The 18,740-nt window shown below is 39.6% G+C and overlaps 1 protein-coding gene across 2 annotated transcripts in view; it reads left to right on the forward strand.

Moving 5' to 3' along the window:
• kcnt1b (potassium sodium-activated channel subfamily T member 1b) overlaps positions 1-18,740 on the forward strand; it is a 74,551-nt gene that overhangs the window by 43,686 nt on the left and 12,125 nt on the right. For both annotated transcript variants that reach the window (XM_073465413.1, XM_073465414.1), the window contains exons 6-24: positions 238-343; positions 1,250-1,312; positions 1,421-1,469; positions 1,686-1,745; positions 3,611-3,685; positions 4,014-4,097; positions 6,099-6,193; positions 7,236-7,416; positions 7,927-8,091; positions 8,405-8,541; positions 10,303-10,366; positions 10,609-10,717; positions 10,811-10,919; positions 13,684-13,833; positions 13,956-14,191; positions 15,408-15,621; positions 16,934-17,039; positions 17,162-17,334; positions 18,175-18,246. In XM_073465413.1, coding sequence (XP_073321514.1) covers positions 238-343; positions 1,250-1,312; positions 1,421-1,469; positions 1,686-1,745; positions 3,611-3,685; positions 4,014-4,097; positions 6,099-6,193; positions 7,236-7,416; positions 7,927-8,091; positions 8,405-8,541; positions 10,303-10,366; positions 10,609-10,717; positions 10,811-10,919; positions 13,684-13,833; positions 13,956-14,191; positions 15,408-15,621; positions 16,934-17,039; positions 17,162-17,334; positions 18,175-18,246 — 2,248 coding nt within the window. The remainder of the gene's footprint in view (positions 1-237; positions 344-1,249; positions 1,313-1,420; positions 1,470-1,685; positions 1,746-3,610; positions 3,686-4,013; positions 4,098-6,098; positions 6,194-7,235; positions 7,417-7,926; positions 8,092-8,404; positions 8,542-10,302; positions 10,367-10,608; positions 10,718-10,810; positions 10,920-13,683; positions 13,834-13,955; positions 14,192-15,407; positions 15,622-16,933; positions 17,040-17,161; positions 17,335-18,174; positions 18,247-18,740) is intronic.

Below are 18,740 nucleotides of genomic sequence, written 5' to 3' on the forward strand. Positions count from 1 at the left end.
AGATAAAGTCTCTTTAGACCTATCACGAAAGGCATTTTGTGCACCCAAACAACTGGTGTTCAAGCAGTTTCAACTTCCCAATGAGGAGACAATCACAGAGGTGGTCACGACACTAAAGGGAATGAATTGAAGGCTGAAGTTGCAGAGCTTTAAAGTAAAGCCTATGACCAAAACACTAAAAACACTTATTTCCAGAGCAGTATTTGAGCCAGATGATGTGTCTTTGTTGGTCCACAGGCCTGAGAATCCGCCTGTTCAACTTCTCACTGAAGATCCTTACCTGTGCCCTCTACATACTGAGAGTCAGCCTGGATAATCCTGGGGACGTCAATGGTGGCTCATGGTGAGATTCACAATCAAATCATCAGATATTCCTTGTTCCAGATGTCTATATTCTCTGGATATTTGTTTTTTTGTTATGATTTATTGTAGTCTTTTTTGTTTGGGTTTATATTTGGCAACATCTTTGATGCTAAGTAAAGGCAATGTGATATGTTTTCCCTCAGAAAAAGATGTTACTGTGCAGAAACTGTTTTTGTAGATGCAGCTCTCTTCTCCATCCTCTTATCACATTTAATGCCATCTATCATTTTTCTATTCTGTTGGTTCCAAGCCCACCAGATGACTTGCCATATGCCAGAGGATTTTTCCATGAATATTTTCCAGTTGCCATGTGTGCAAGGCAACAAATATAAAAGACATCATGAGAGAAGAACGCATTTATATGGAAATGTTGTGGGTTTTTGCTTTCAACAGTTTGAATATGTTTTTTTGTGAGAATAACTCCTAGAACTAAACACTTTAAATGTACACCCAACATTTAGGCCAAAGGTTTCGACAACATTAAAGGTCCCATATTGTAGAAAGGGAGATGCTCAATGCTCAATCCACGGAGAATGCTCCCTGCCAGTATTCAGGAGCTGTGCCTTCAAACGAGCCATTAGGGCTTCCATAAAGTTCTGATGTCACTATACAGTCATCGCCCTCGGCCATGCCCCCAGCACGGCCATGGCTGTAAAAACAGTGGCCCTTTTAAGAGCTGACCAATCAGAGTAGACAAGGCTTTTCGGGTGGGGATCCTTAAAGAGCCAGGCACGTAAATGGAGCGGCCACACAGAGAATGAATAGAACTGCAAAAAATAATGTGTTATGTGGAAAATGTTTCCCAGTGAGTATGTTTCCTCTCAGGCACGCACATTCCCACACACCTTCATGCTCTTCTTATGTTTCCCTTGTTACTGTTTTTCAGTAATGGTACATCTTGTCGGAACAACAGTTGGACTAATACCACACAGTCGACAGACATCAACTGGTACATTTCAGACATTTAATTGCAAACTAAAGCATGTTCATTACCATTTTTTGTATTAATGTACATGCACTTAAATGTGTGGAAAAACTCTATTCTGGTTTTTGACAGGGAGGTGATTTTCTGGGTTAACAGAAAGGATCCTGTATGGGCGATACAGGTGAGAGTAATAACACTCCAGTGGAAGTGTGCATAAATCAAATTCCACTGCATGAACTGAATCTCAATGCACGATTCATCCCAAACCCACTTTCAGCCATTAATTAGATAAAAGCATTGCAGAAATGCATTTTTTTCTCAGTGAAGATTGAGCAGCCAGAAGAGATCAGTTTGCAGTTGTTGGCTTCATATATCTCCCTTTCTCCTTCGGCTCTAGATGACAGTGGCCTTAATCAGTTTCTTGGAGACCATGCTTATCACATATCTCAGCTACAAGGTAAGGAACTGGTCCACAGTGTCCAGTTTCTCTATTTTATCCGTGCAGATGTCTTTCAGCTGTTACGGTCCAGCAGTGCCAGCTAGTTCTGTCACGTGGGCCGACAGCCTCCAGTGCCCTGTCCAAGCGCCAGTGCCAATGCACTTAGAAAAGAATCTGGGCCAAAAGACTTTTGCACCCAATTTTAGATATTGTTGTTGTTAATTCTATTTCATTTCTTCTATGAGAGTCATCTAAAAGTGCACTTTCTTCATTTTCTTCAAGGGAGGATTATGCAAGTAGTCTTTAGTGGATTCCCATTAGTCTCCAATGGTTGCTTGTCTTTCCTTTGTCTTCCCCGTACCAACATAACCACCAAAAATAAATACAAATTCAAATAGAGCAGTATCAGTAAGAATATAAACAAACACAATATAAACCATGCAGTAAGATCAGTAAACAAATTACATAACAACAAACAACAGCAACCCATAAGCAGTGAGTGAAGATATCTGCATTATGTCTTATATGGAAATAAGTCAAGCCAAGGGTCAGTCTTTGCGTCAGATTTCTTCACTGCTAATGAGCAGGGATAAGCCGAGGGATTTTTGCCCCTTGTAGAGTAACATACAGTATGTAAATGAGGTGGACAGCATGTTAAAAACACTATGTGTTTCTGTTTTCTGGTTACTTGCCTTATTTCAACTGGAAGGCTTTAAAGAAAAGATCTCCCAATTTGTAGGCTAATTACATTGGGATTTGGGGATATGATAGCACCTGCTATATTAACACCTAAATACCAAGTTTGTTGCATCTCACCAGGGTCCTCAAGGTACTGCCACTAAAACTTCGTTTTAGCTTTGCTCTGAGAACTGGTAGTGTCTGTTAAAGATGTTGCTCCTTCCCCTGTGGTGGCAATCTAAATTTGGGTGTTTGTTGATCCTTTTATGTCCAGCCATATCTTTTTCTTTTCTCAGAAGGTTGTTTAGGGACTTTGTGTTTATCTTATGAGGACCAAAAGCCCAGATTGTATTAAATTCAGTTGTTTGTGAAATGTAGCCTCGTAAAGTGGCTCTCAGTTTTCTTTGTTAAGCTTTTTATTGGCTCCACCATAAAGAGAATCCACAACTGAACTGCACCATGAAAACTCTGCTGCTCTCTTTATATGCCATTAGTATAAAGTATATTATATATGATATATAGTGAGATGCAGGCTTTATCTTCAAAAGGCCAGAATATACTAGTCTACATCTATTAGTTAAAACATGTTTTTCTTATCTTGTGTGGAAATAATGAAAGCTTTCCTACTGCCGAGGCCTTTTTGAATACATAATTCAGCATCTAATAATGCAAGGATACTATTAAACTTAATTTACATAACAGATGTCTAAAAGCAGCAGCAGAAAATGCAGAATATAGTAATTTACTAAATTCTGTCTTAAAAATGTCCTTAAATGTGGTGGAATGTAGTTATAGCAAAGAGAGTTCATTTCAAAGAGTTAGGGTTATTATAATGATAATTAAGTTTCTGTGTTAAATTGATGAGTAGCTGAGCATCATTAATGGGCTCCACAAACAAGAACATACTTTGAATGCCTTTAGGTCAATATGCTGTTTCTTGACCCAACTTTAATGAATGCACCAGCTTCCAGCTTTGATGTGTTGTTCAATACTGAAATTGATTATACCAAAGAAAGATGCATTTTTAATGTTATTGATCTCACCCATTAGAGTGTAACATGGACTTACACCTCACAATCTAAAGAACTGTTGTTTTCCTGTCTCTTACACAGAATTGTTTTTGTATTGTTCACAGCTGACTTCCTCCAGAGGGATCTGCACTTTCACTGGTTTATTTAATTATGTCCCATCTATTTCCTTTCTAGGGGAACATTTGGGAGCAGATGTTCCAGATATCCTTCATATTGGAGATGATCAACACAGTGCCATTTATAATCACTGTGAGTAATTATTAATCTTAATCAGTCAATCAATCAATCTGCTCAGACAGTCAAAAATGTTTTATCATAGGCATCTTCATTTAGGCTTGTGGTCAATTTGGTATTACATTGTTCTGAGATATTCAGCAATTCAACGTTAGTGCCCCAATCATATGTGTTCCTCATCTCAGTCTAAGTATTTGACCCTCAATAAAAAATTGCCAAGAGCATACTAACTGTATTTAATGTTTTTTCAGTATCGAGGACAATGATTTGATGTCTCTGGTATGTCAACTGATTAGTATTTCACCCTTTCTCTCAATCATCTTTCTTTATTTTCTTTCTTAAGATCTTCTGGCAACCATTGAGAAATATATTCGTCCCAGTATTTCTTAACTGCTGGCTTGCCAAAGGTGCCCTGGAGAATATGATTGTAAGTATTTTCAATAATGTATTAATTGTTCTGTACAAACTGTAGCTGTTGTGCATGAAGGCCACTGAGGACTTTGAAGGTACATTATCCATCCGGTGAGCTTACAAGTATGACTATTAGGCCAGAGTGGCTTTATACGATTTAGTCTAATCAGAATTCAGTTGAACATTTTTTTAGCTGATGCAGTGTTTTTGTGAACTGTGCCCTGACTAATGTATCTCTTTGCTTGTGTTATAAGTTACATTAATTTGTGTAACATTGTTACATGTAGCAGTGATGCTGGTTACTTTGATAATTTAGCTAATTAGATTTCTATCAGAACTTACATCAACCATTTTCTTGAGTTAACTGAGCTCTTGCTTGGAGAAAAACATGCTTGAAAGAAAGATAAGAGGGGCTAAGGATGGATATTCTTTCACAATTGCCTAAAAAAAAAGAGTATGGCTATTAGAAAGGTGTACTCTCACTGTTTACTTTTAGTTTAGGACTAAACAGACCCGAAAGTATGCATCTTGTATGGATGGTTACATAAAAAACCTCAAGCTATTACTTGCACTCATTCTGTTTATATTTCCCACCAGAATACAGAAAACATGCATGAATAAATAATTATTAATAGGAACAGAAAAAGAAATAAATTAAAATAGAAATTTCAGTTTATGTCACATTTAGCAAACTAATTAATGCATACATTAATACATTTATTTTTAATATTATTTTTGGCCCATTGAATGTCACATTAATGGTCCTCCATAGCTGGGGGTTCATGAAGAAATGCTATACATACCGGAAACCTATTCTGTAAATGAAAATTGATGCATTCACAATAGCTAAGCCACAAACAAATGCATGCTTTGAATGTTTTAGTGACAAGTCTATGGGCTGTTTCTCAACTCAATATTTATCACTGCCCAACTCCATTTGAGCTTTGGTAAGCTCAGATCAATACTAAAATTATTAATACCGAAATAAAGGAGCAATTCTTTACATACTGAAGACTCATACTGTAAATGAAAATGATGCATCATATTTATTGGGAGACAACAGCAAAAGCTGACACAAGAGCAAGGCAACCCTAAATGGTGCAGGCGAAACCAAACAGGACATTACACTGCAGTGCAACATAGAAACAAAGACAGGATTAAAATGCCTGCTGCACACAAGTCTGGTGTTGTAGTATCAATATTGTCAAGGATTTGCCATAGGTGCAAAGTGACTGGTACAGGGAATTGAAAGCAATTAGATGATATCCAGCTGGTGTAGTGAGTGTGCTCTCAGATGAAGCCGTGACAGAGTAAGAGCCTCATGCCAAAGCGGTAGTTGGGCAGATGGTAGAATCTGTAGCCAAGCAGACCAGCACATGGAGAGAAAGCAGTGACAGCTCGGAGAGGCAGTGACGGGGAGGCGGTGGTAGGCAGAACATGCTAACAAGGTGCCACTGAAAGTGAGTCGTGAGCTCCTCCATTTCAGGACAGTGTACTTACGTAGGAGAAAACACGATACTGAAACGTTCCACTAAAGAGAAGAGGAATGTGGAGTTGGGCACAGTTTTGATTTGTATTTAGACAATCCTTGTTTTCTCCACCAATATAGTGTGTAGTAAGAAAATAGTTTCACCGATCGGTTTTTATTGAGAACTGACAGCTCGAAACATAAGTGTCACAATTTGATGCGCCAAACCAGACTATAGCTTCCAGCTAGCTTGCATCTGTTGTCCTTTGGCAGGTCAGAGCAGAGAAACAACAGAAAGACAAACAGTGCAAAGTAAAGACAACACACAGGCTCCTTGTCAGGCAGGGTGATCTATCGATTAGTGGCTGTTACAGAGAAAGCTGATTGCCCGAATGCAGTACATTCTCGTATCGAGGATATGCTGTAGGATCTAATAGAATTTATGTTGTTAATGTATATATTGTATTCAGTTAACTAGACTGGAAAACAGTTTAGTAGGTCAGTAGATTCAAAACCTGCCTTTCTAATAATCTCTTTCCATGTGTCCAGAATGACTTTCATCGTGCCATCCAGAGGACCCACTCTGCCATGTTCAACCAGGTGTTCATCCTCATCTGCACCTTACTGTGTCTGGTTTTCACTGGGTAAGTGAACCTCTGTTGCATCTCTGACCATTGAGTCTGTGAGGCCTTCTTTACTGGCTCTTGTGGCAGAATCTGTTTCATGAACTGTGTACCACTTTACCCAGAAAAAAACATCTCTTCTCCACAGTACAGTTGGTAGTGTGCAATCTGTTGGACAAGGGGCAGTAATTGGAGGAATGTATGCAAACATATCTTGTAAGAAGACACAGTGAGCTGTTGGCACAGTGGTGAAGCCAAAGGTGCATAGTTTTTCTAGCTAGGTGAAATTCGACTGAAAGAGACCATGAAAAAGCAACAAAACATTTGGAGTTTGCTAATTTCAGGAAGCCTGTTTGCTCACCATACTGGCAACAGCAAATGATAATTTTAAACACCCTGGCATTTGATATCTTGAAGTACTTTCTTACCAAAGTGATTGATTAGCAGGAGGGAAAATGTGCAAAAACACTTGTCGGATGTCAGGTCACATGCTCCAAAATGCAGGCAGTAAGTGAGAGACTAAGAACAAGAAAACACAGCAGGGAAAAAGTGTTAAAATAATCACTGTTAATCAACCCTCCTTTATTCCCTTTGTCTCATGGTTTTCCACTTTTATCACAGCCGTTTATTTTAATCAGAGCTATCACTGATGAAAGCTTAGCTCTTTGGCAGCCTACTTGTGCCTTGGCCACTACCTTGCATCTACTGTCCACTCCACTCTGTCCAGTTAGACATCTCCTCATGCTCCTCTGCCTCAGGGTTTCATTAAATCGCCAGCTTATCAATGAAAAAACACAAATGAATTGACTCAAGCAGTAAGGGAAACTGACAGATCAATCAATGTTGTCCCTTTAACTGACAAACTGAGCAGGATCCTAAGCTGTATTGAATCTAGTGCCCTTTAATTTTGGGCAAATTGGATTTGATATCAATCCAGCAGGCTAGCACTGAAGGAGATTACCCTCATCAAGTATCTCTTCACATGTTTAATTTAAATTACCCTCAGGAGACACGGCTGATGTAAAACCATCAAGTCGTTATATAATTCCTCATGTTTCTGCAGGGCTTGTGGGATCCAGCATCTAGAGAGAGCCGGGAAGCACCTGACCCTGTTTGACTCCTTCTACTTCTGCATCGTCACCTTCTCCACTGTGGGCTACGGTGACGTCACGCCACAGATTTGGCCGTCCCAGCTGCTGGTGGTTATTCTCATCTGTGTTGCCCTGGTGGTGCTCCCACTGCAGGTAAACTAATTTAGTAATTATATTTTGAAAGGGCATCAACGGCATTCACGCTTCTATTAACTTTGTTTTCAGTCCTGTCTGTTAGTCAGCAGATGTTCTGCATCTAGTGCTAACCTTCATGGGGTTATCATCAAATATTAAACAACATTTTCTTGCAGCTATCGCAGGGCAAGATAGCAAATGAAAAGTTGCTTACTTCTGGCTGCAAATCTCACAAAATTCTGATTATGTCGGCTCATACTTGCTGCATTAATAAATCCACCTATTCACTTGAACATGTTTGTAATATTTAGAAACAACTAACGTTGTCACTTCAAATGTTGTGATGCATATACAGTACTATCCCCGTAGAGCAAATTGGGTGCAAAATAGAAGTGAACTCCCGCTGCTTACAAACTGCTACATCAGCAGTTTTCACTCCAGTGCTCTCACCATCTGTGCCCAGACAGCAAATCTGTCTCTGCATCCTTATTTGACATCATGTCGATGTTTTTTATGTCGTGGTGTCAGTTTGAAGAACTGGCATACCTGTGGATGGAGAGCCAGAAGTTAGGAGGGAACTACAGCCGCCACCGGGCGCAGACAGAGAAGCACGTTGTGTTGTGTGTCAGCTCACTGAAGATTGATCTGCTGATGGACTTCCTCAACGAGTTCTACGCTCATCCCAGACTACAGGTACCAAAACAAACCAGTGGGTTATAGATGTATGATTATCAGAAAGTCAAATATGCAGTAAGTATAAATGCCCTACTGTCTTTAGTTTGTGCCATCAGCATAGGAATGGTTATGTGATAAGCAAGATAATTACTATAGATAGACAATTATTGTAGATTTATGTTCCAATGTTTTTAACCTTAAAAAGGCAAAAAAGTTGTTTTTTTTAGCACATTTTAAACATTTACTGCACAGGTAACACACTCTATATATCTATACTATATAAAACTTGTAGGATTATTTAGTTAAAGCATCTCTATCTCTTGTTTTGAAGGACTACTATGTGGTGATCCTGTGTCCAACGGAGATAGACATTCAGGTTCGCCGGATCCTCCAAATCCCTCTGTGGTCCCAGAGGGTCATCTACCTTCAAGGATCTGCTCTCAAAGACCAGGACCTGATGAGGGCCAAGTGAGTGAAAGCCTCTGAATTACTGCCCGCATTCAGTCTGATCACTGCATGAAATTGGGCTCTGTGTTAATTTCTGAGTGTTAAAGTTTGAATTTCAGTCGAGCACATAATCTATATTTGATTCATTTTAAGAACTGGATAAGAATGCAAATGTGAAGTTTTAAATCCTCTGCTAGCGTATCAGAGTCCTTGAAGTGCAGTTAGAGGATGAGATGGTTACAAGTTCACTTGGCTGCCCTCCACTTGCACAATTAGTGTAATGGGATTTCACAGTACAGTACACTGATCATCTGCTCATATCAAAGGGCACAGACACAGACAGCATAAGAAACTGTGATAGATTGGATTCATATGTTTGTCCTGTCCATCCAAAATATTGCAGCACCAGTGTTGCTATTCATTGTTTTACTGTTGCTCTTTATTGGATGTGGTAGTATGTTGTGATACGGGTGAAATGAGGTCTAACTGTGTCTCACTAGTACATTAAGTGTGTAATCACAACCATGAATTTGCCCAGGAGCCCATCCAGGTTAAAAGAAACTGTGCCAGTTTGGTGGTGGTGTGATGACCTCTTTATGAAACAAAACTAAAGATATGACTGTCAACTTTCAGCTGACTTTTATGGGCAGGGCGCTCTAGTAGCAGGCAACATGGAGAGACGTTTTCCATTGCTCATTTGCTTATACTAATTACTTTGTAATGATACAGATCTGATTTGAAATTGGCAAAGTTTCCCTACAAGGGAGAGGCTTCACCCTCTGTTCAGGCTGATGCTTTTAATGTGGATGAGACACTGATGGCTTCATTTTACAAATCCTTTATCAAATCAGTTTTAAACTTTTGTTTGATTTCTTGGTATGGGAACAAAAATTGTTTGTAGAACATTGTTAAAGTAGCCAGCAAAATAATTGGCAATAATAAAAAAATATATATCTTTAGAAGATAACTATGACTGACAAGTTTTGTGGAAGGCACGGTCAATCTTGGCCAGCTCTGACCTCCCACTCTTGGAGGAATTCAGTCTTCTACCTTCTGAGCAAGGATACAGGCCCCCCATGGTAAAAAGGTATAAAGTTGAAATTTTCCTTTGTTCCAAGTGCAGTAAATGCACTTAATTTGCACTAAGTCTTGATGCTACCTCTCAACATCACTTTATCTTGGCTACAGTTCTAGTGGTATGATACTTTTTATCAAAAGATGCATCTTTTTTATTTGGCTATTTGCTGTAACTGTGTGATAAATGTCCCATGTCCTTTTCTATGTTGCATTTATGTTTTGATCCTCTACTGCAAATCAAATTTTCCCTCAAGGAACATAAAGATCTGAAGTGAAGCTGTGTAGGTGAATAGACGCTGTGGCAATTTCACGCACTAATGTGTAATAGATAAAATCACCCAGCCTCTTAGACACATCAGCCCTGCTGTGCTCAGAGATGTTCTTGTAATCATTTCATATTGTAGTTCCCTTCAAGTTCACAGAACATGTGAGTTTTCTGTCGTGAATGAATGATCTCTGCCCCTCATGTGACGCTAGCCTTGGGCACTATATCAAAGCATCAGATTGTTTTCATGCTACAGTGCGGCTGAAAACCTTTTCAGCCGTTGTCACAGGACATTAGCACTCATCCCTGCTTTGCTTTTCTTTAAGCCCTGGTCCTCTTAAAGAATACATTTTACGTTTGGTTGAATGTCCTCTTCGTAGTTACCAACCCGTGAACTTCCCTGTCTTTGTGTTTATCTGTTTCTCTCTGTCGATCCTCAGGATGGACGACGCCGAGGCCTGCTTCATCCTCAGCAGCAGGAATGAGGTCGACCGAACTGCTGCTGTGAGTCACATCAACAGAAATCAGTCAAAGCAATCTTAAAACTCCAGTTTCCAGTATAAACACTCCCGATAAAAAAAATTACACTGAAGCTATTCCCTCTTCACACTAAACTTGCAGTTGGAGGTATATTGTGATTCTATTAGAGATGCAATTGAGCATTGAGAGCACATTGACTCACTGAGGTCAGAAATTCAGATTGCGTATACAAATAAAGCAAAATTTAACCATTTCTTTTCCCACAGGATCACCAGACTATTTTGAGGGCTTGGGCTGCGAAAGACTTTGCTCCAAATTGCCCTCTTTACGTCCAAATTCTCAAACCAGAAAATAAATTCCATGTTAAGTTTGCAGGTAAGCACAGTTGGCTTGTCTTTGTTTTCTGAAAAACATACACTTCTAAATCTAACATACTGTATTCTTGCAATTTATCCCATTTTCAATCAGATCATGTTGTATGTGAAGAGGAGTTCAAATATGCCATGTTGGCGCTGAACTGTGTGTGTCCGGCCACATCTACCTTAGTCACACTCCTGGTTCACACCTCCAGAGGACAGTGAGTAAACACTACTATTTTACTGAAGTTTAAATTAACATTTATGGTTTTACAGTTGTATCTACTGTCAGTATATCCTTTCATCGGTGTGTGTGATCATATACTCTGATCAGCCACAACATTAAAACCACTGAGTGAATTACATTAATCATCCTGTTATAGTAAAACTTTCTGCTGGGAAACATGGGTCTTGGACACACACCATGGATCGGACTTGGTCCAGCATGTCCCAGAGATGCTTAATTGGATTGGGATCTGGGGACTTTGGTGTCCAGGTCAACACCTTGAGCTCTTTGTCACTTTCCTCGGGCCATTCCTGAACAGTTATTGCAGTGTGTCAGGGCGCATTGTCCTGATAGGGAGGCCACTGCCATCAGGGAGTGTCATTGCCATGAGGGGATTTAGTTGGCCTGCAGCAGTGTTTGGGTGGGTGAATGCCAGGATTCAGTGGTTCCTGGCAGGATATTGCACTGTAACGAGATGATCAATGTTATTCATTTTACCTGTCAGTAGTGTAAATGTTGTTGCCTATCATTGTACATGTCAAATACTCTTGAGGTGATTACACGAATATTAGAAAGTTGCCTAAAACAACCAACAAGTTTTTTAAAAGATTAAACAAACGACAGTGTTAAATGGTAATTTTTAGAGATGATGGTAAAGCGATGTAGCTTCTAACACAGCCAGGCTGTGTCCCCCCTTTTTCCAGTTTTTATGCTAAGCTAAGCTAACAGTCTCGTGCCTCCAGCTTCATTTGTGTCAATATTTTCAACTAGCTCAAGGCACATTTCCCAAAATGGGGAAGTCCTTCAAGGTTATTCACGATGTTAGTCAGTCATTGGTCGAATCTAAGGGGAGTTTATTGCTTTCTTGAAATGTCAGCCAAGGTACCAAGTGACCTTATATAACTTCTGTTTGTTTTTAAACAGTAGCAAGAGAGCTTTACATCCTCCGTCTCCTTTTCTTTGTCTCTCACCCTTCACATTATTAATCCAAACCTAACGCCGTACTCTGTTTCTGTCCATTGAGATTTAACTCCCAGAGCAGCTCAACCTCTAAGACCTGTTTTTATTAAGTAAACTTTCAATCTTTTTAACTTTGAGTGCTCTGCTAATGTTTGATACATCTTTTTGTGTCATTATTCATAGTGACAGATTCAGTCCCACATGATTAATATGAGAGACAGATGGCTGCAGCAGAGGTCTTTCAGTTAAACAGACTGTACCTGTTTTTTGTCTGCAGAGCTGACTACTGTTCTGTCACTAATGCAGAAACTTGTCACTTTCAAGTCAGTAAACATAGCCCTGCTTCTTGTTAGGCAATAAATCTTTAAATGTTTTTCATAATTTTTGCAAGGTGACCAGAGTATATATTTTCCACTGCTATCCACAGGAGAGAGATTACACACGCATTTCAATTTCCTTTATGGGAACTTGTACTGGCCTGGAGCTGAAGGTGACAGGAACGGGATTAGATTTCTTCTTGGCAGGTGTTAATTTAAACATCATCATATTGATTAAAAGTGATGAAGTACACGAACTGCCTTAATAAAAATGACCTCTCAGCCTTTCCCATTTAGTTTGTAACCTCGGAACAAAAATTTAGGAAGCTGGGGAGGTCGTGAAAGATCAGATTTTAAGTCTGTGGGGAAATGAAGGCTGTTAAGTTGCAAATAAAGTCAAATTTGATTTAAAGCTGCATTCTTCAGTGAATTGAAATGAGTCATTGTTAAAAAAGACTGGGAAATCTGACTTTCAATTTAACCAATAGACAAGGGTGCTGTTAGCCAGCAGTCTATCAGTCCATTGAAAATGTCTGAAACTTGCTGTTTTTGTAATTTAAGTTTCCATTCACACCTGCAGTTCATTTAGTCCAGACCAAGGGAAAAACCTGTTGTTGCATTTTGGTGCAGGTCTGGTTTCTATTCAGAAATCGCTCACAAATATAACTGATTATAAGTAGGGCTGCACAGTATTTCGCTTCAGCATCAACTTTGAAATGACAATAGTCACATGTACGGCAAATTAACTGAGCCCTTTTACGTTCGTCGATGTGTGTTTTAGTGTTTTCCAAGCCTTTAAGCTGAACTTTGGGAGTGTAGTACTTGATAAATGATGTCACTCAATGTTTGTAACCATGGTGACTTCCGCCAACCAGGACATCACGTGCATAGCCTCTATTGAGCTATACAAATTATCTGGTTTAAAATGTCTGTATTTTTTCGATTCATAATATATATCACAGAAAACCAAAATGTTGCAATGTTTATTTTTCCAATATCATGCAGCCCTAATTATTAGCATTATCAGTCATTATTCATAACATGTGGTTGATTTGCAGTCTAAAAATGGTTACAAACAGGATGAAAAGGAGGCGTCTTGTATAGTAATGATTTGGGGCTTCATACTGTGAGATCGCTGTCATGCACTATAATGGATTAAATTAACTGAACAAGTACACAAAGTACAATACAAGCACAGCCGCTTTAAAAGCGTTTTAACCTATTAATTGGGGAAAATATCTGCACTGACGTGTTGCCATGGTTACCAAATGATTTGCATAAACAGCCTATAGACCTGCCATATACAGATGGATTTATTATTAGTTTAGCTTTCGAAATCATGCTAGTGTTGCGCATGCACTATCACAAAATACTGTGGTTGTTTTATTTGCTTTCACATTACAAACGGACGCACCAGATTCTGACCTGAGCTCATTTTAACCAAACTGAACAGTAGTAACTATTCTGATAATGCTGTTTCAGGGAGGGGCAGTTATCACCGGAGCAGTGGCAGAGGACATATGGACGCTGCTCTGGAAACGAGGTCTACCACATCCGCTTGTGTGACAGCAAGTTTTTTGGAGAGTATGACGGAAAGAGCTTCACCTACGCTTCTTTCCACGCCCATAAGAAGTTAGTAAAAACTTCAACTAGCTTAATCTTGACAGTCTATAATAGTATTTTATCTCATTAGAGTAATTGTTAATGTCTCTGGGAAAAACTTTTGGAGCTGAAGCCCATTTTGATCTCGGCAGGTATGGTGTGTGTTTGATTGGAGTGAAGCGGGAGGACAACAAGAGCATCCTCCTGAACCCTGGCCCCCGCCACATCATGGCGGCCCCTGACACCTGCTACTACATCAACATCACCAAGGAGGAGAACTCGGCCTTCATCTTCAAACAGGAGGAGAAGCACAACAAGGGTCTGCCTGTCTCCGGCCTCTACGACGCCCCCTCAAGGCTGCCCGTGCACAGCATCATCGCCAGCATGGGTAAGACTGAGAGCCCGAGAAAAAATTCTGTTTGAAAGTAGAGAAGTTGGTAGAGAAAAAGAAAGTGTGTGAGCCAGACACACTGGCTTCCATGTAAGAAGAGAAAATGGATGCTTTGATGTTCTGTACTGAACATTTCTGGTGGCTGCCTTGGTGACGCTGTATGCTTTCGCTGACTGATGCATGTTTTTTTTCTTACATGCCTTTTTGCTTTCTTGGCTGACATTATTGTGTTGTGCTTTTTCTTTGACCTGTAAAAGTTGATCAGGCTACTTCATTTGGTAAGTTTGTGCATGATGCATCACTTCACTTATTTGTTTACTAGTCCTGTTTTTCAATGGAGTACAGTTTTTACAACTGATAGTATGTAGTGTTGCAACGATAGTTGATTAATCCATTAGTTGATGGACTTTTTTTATAATGTATTATTCATTTTTCAAGCAAAAATGTCGAATATTTCTTGGTTCAAGCTTCTTAAAGTAAGGATTTGCTGCTTTTCTTTGTTACTTATGATAGTAAATAAAGAGTATTTGAGCTCTGGACCTTTGGTTGGACAAAAGATGCAAATTGATGACGTCGCTTTGGGCTTTGCAAATTGTGATGAGCATTTTTCTGAATTTTTCTGACATTTTATAGAGTAAACAACTTGTCAGTTAATCATGAAAATAATCTTAAATGGCAGTCTTAATAGTATGTTATAAACTGTACAAGATGGTGATATTCATTAATGTTAATACTTGTCTTTCTTTTTTTAATAAAGATCAGATTTTTGCATATTAGATGATATATGTATCGTACATCTATCATGTCTCTGATATGTCTGATATATGTATTGTGCATATATCACACATCATATTACATACAGCTAATATGTATGCTTGGGACATATTTATGACCACACAAGCAACATCAATACTGTTTGCATGTCATTTGTGGTAGCTTGAGAAAGCAATGCATTTTCTCCTCAAGGTCAAACTGAGCTGAGCTAAAGAGGCTGTTAGGATTGTTTGTGGCTAAGATGCTGAGCAAGCTAAACGTGGACCTTATTACTGTACGTCCAATATGAATGAGGGTTTTCCAGGACCAGAGGGTTTTCTGAGATTAAATAGTCATGGCCTTACCACGGCATTCACTGTTACAGTATAAGTGCTGTGCATGCTATTTTAAAATAGCCCTATAGTATGCGGCTCATAGAGTAAACTGATATAATTTTCAGGCACTGTAGCCATAGATCTCCAGAACCCCGATCCTCCTGAGGAAACCACCAAGCTGACCTTGCCGACGGAGAATGGCGCCGGAAGCCGCAGGCCAAGCATCGCCCCTGTCCTCGAGATTGCCGACTCCTCTGCTATTCTGCCCTGCGACCTCCTCAGCGACCAATCAGAGGATGAGACCACCCAATCAGACGAGGAGGGCTCTGTGGGGTCAGAGTAAGTAGCTGACACAATTGGTGCGTTTGTAGTGTATCGTCATGCAGCAGTAAAAAAGTGAAATGTCCTCATAGTGCGAGCGTCCTGCGCTCTATACATGATTGATCTACCCTGTCCTCCTTTACGCCATGTCTCAGTGGTTGTAGAAGGAGATGGATGGGTTTGGAATAGGCGTGTAATCTGTATGTCATAATGCAGTAAGGTGCGTACATGGCAGTGATAGATGTGTATGTTGTGACACGAAGGTCAGCACTTTTCCTCTTGACTGGAGCTCATGTTGTGTGTCTGAGATCCTCATCTATCAGTCGTCCAGACGGATGAGTCATCATGATAACAGCTCAGCATGTCAGAGGAATCAGTTTATCTCAGCAGCTTTGTTCTTCTACTCTCTCTATGGAGATGCGCGTAATATAGATGGATAGAATCTGCACCTCAGCCCATACAAGTGAACAGCAGTTACACCCAGACTTCAGTGGCTCTCATAATGTTGGACATTACATAGTCTTCTTAACCTCTGCGCCTCTATCACTGCGCCCCCTGACACAAGAGGAGTTTTTATTCTTTAACAGTTGTCAAGCACAGTAGTTGGGGAGATGAAGGGTGCTGCATTGTCTGCAGGAAACACAGCGAGTAGCTCGAGGTCCCACAGTGCCACCATGTGGTGATGAAGCTGTAGATGCATCCTTTAACAAAGTCAGAATCTCTTTTATTGACAATCTAGAGGGCACCGTGAAACTGATTAGTGTAATTTCAGCCGACGCGTTACAAATCAGGGGACACAGAACCAAATTGACAGACTTGTTGCAAAACAAAATGAGACATGATTAAAACAAAAGGGGTTACAAAAACATTATAGTTGTTGATTTATTGAGCAGGAATGAGTCCTTCAGGCTGATCATTTGAGCAGCTGCAGAATTGAAGCTGGAAGCAGGAACATTGTCATTCATGGTAATATTTCATATCATGAAATAATGATGAGAATCATAAAGAGTGATTCAGCAATACTTTGACGATCATTCTGCGTGAGCTGGAAACATTTCTGTCATCATGTATCACCACATATTTTAATTAAAGTCTGCGCTACATTGTGCGTGAGCTCGTCTAGAGCAAATGTGGAAAGAAACAAATTTAACAGACTGTTTTTATGTAATTGCGTAGAGGAAAGAAAATCCCAGTTCAGAGCAGCGGAGCGGTACTGGTAAACATAATAAAAAGCCAATATCAGCACAATATATCAGTTAAGGTTTTAACTTCAGACACAAGTTTGATAAGATTTTATCCTCAGAGGCATTTCTTGTTTCTTTTCCATCAGTTTCGTGAAGGGCTACCCTCCCAACTCGCCGTACATCGGCAGCTCTCCAACTCTGTGCCACCTCCTACCACAGAAAGCTCCATTCTGCTGCCTCCGCCTCGACAAGGTGAAGAACTAAAACTTTTTTCTGCCCGTTTTTAATTGAAACTATTTTTTAAAAAGAACTGTTTTGTGATGTGTCTCCTAAGAGCATAACTGAAACCTGACTGACTTCCTGTCTCCATCCAGGGCTGTACACATAGCAGCTTTGAGGATGCCAAGGCGTACGGCTTCAAGAATAAGCTGATTATAGTGTCGGCGGAGACGGCGGGAAACGGTCTCTACAACTTCATCGTTCCTCTGCGCGCTTACTATCGGCCAAGGAAGGAGCTCAACCCCATAGTGCTCCTGCTGGACTACCCGTAAGACTTACCGCCATCCTTTTCAACCCTGTTTTTGTTAGTTCTTACTCCATCAGTGATGTACAACTATCGATATTTTTACAGTGACTTCAAAACTTAAAAGTAATATAACAAAACAAAGATGGTATGCAACATCTCTATGGACTTTAATATGAGCACATTTTCGGAGTGCCAGAATTTCCTGCAGTGAGTTGTTAATTAAAGCTTGAAGTATATGGTTCAACTTTGCCTCAAGATATAGTAAAATAATAGTTTTACATTATTAATAAAAACAGTTGTCCAAGTTGAATTATGGTTCAAGAGATGTAAAGGATTGGATCTATGTGTTGTTAGTGTGTAGTTGCATTTGTTTGTGGCCACATGTGGGCTTAAAAGTTGCTTACAAATTGCTTTCAGTAGTGAATGGATTTTTGCATTATTCATAAACAACAATTCTCTCCACACAAGACACCCAATTTGTGTGTGAGGTTATGTGTACATTTGGTGTGTGTTGCAGCAATCCTTCTTTTCTCCTAACTCACTGTGGGTTTCATTAACGCCAGACGAATCTCTGTGGTTGTCAAAACAAAAAACTACACAGGCCGAGAGCCGAGAGAGCTCTGGCAAAGTGACACCACCAGGGGTTTACATAGAAACCAGCTAAATCCTTCTATTGCATTGCAGAGTTAGACATACTGCATGTATATTTCCCTCTTGTGCAGAATTAAACTGTGCATGCCTCACCCTGATCGGCAAGCAAATTTCAGAAATTCATAGCGATAATGATGTAATGTGTCACTGGGGCTTTTCAGAGATAATTGGTGTGGGCTGCTCATTCGTGATGTTTCCTGTTTTCCGCAGGCCAGACAACCACTTCTTAGAGGCCATTTGCTGCTTTCCAATGGTTTACTTCATGGCTGGCACTATCGATAAGTATGAGACTAGAAACCTGTTCATTTGATTAGCTAATCAAACAACCTTGGAAGTGAAAATGTCAATGACAATTATTATGTATATAATGCACTAGCTTCTGTGATGCACATATTTTAATTTAGTGATGTTTAAATCTTTACTTAGTAAACACTTTATATTATTGGCAGCCGAGTGAGGCCCTTACACAACCTCAATCTGACCCAATGATCAGTTTTTAAGTAGGCTGATTAGTTATTTCTGTTGTTAAGAAAATAAACACTCTTATTTAATTAAAAAGTTTAAACCATGGCTGTTTAAGTAGAGGGAATTTAATTAAGTCAGACTGAATAAATTAAATGCAACATTGTGTTGATTAAAACAACAACCTACTTCTGACAGAACCTGTGTTTTAGGTAGTTTTTTACTACTCAAAGTATACTCTATTAATTAGAATAATTGATGGAATATAATGAACAGGTTGATGTTATACTGTTGTAATGATATATCCTAACATG

The sequence above is a fragment of the Pagrus major genome, chromosome 5, assembly GCF_040436345.1.
Source record: "Pagrus major chromosome 5, Pma_NU_1.0".
NCBI lineage: Eukaryota > Metazoa > Chordata > Actinopteri > Spariformes > Sparidae > Pagrus > Pagrus major.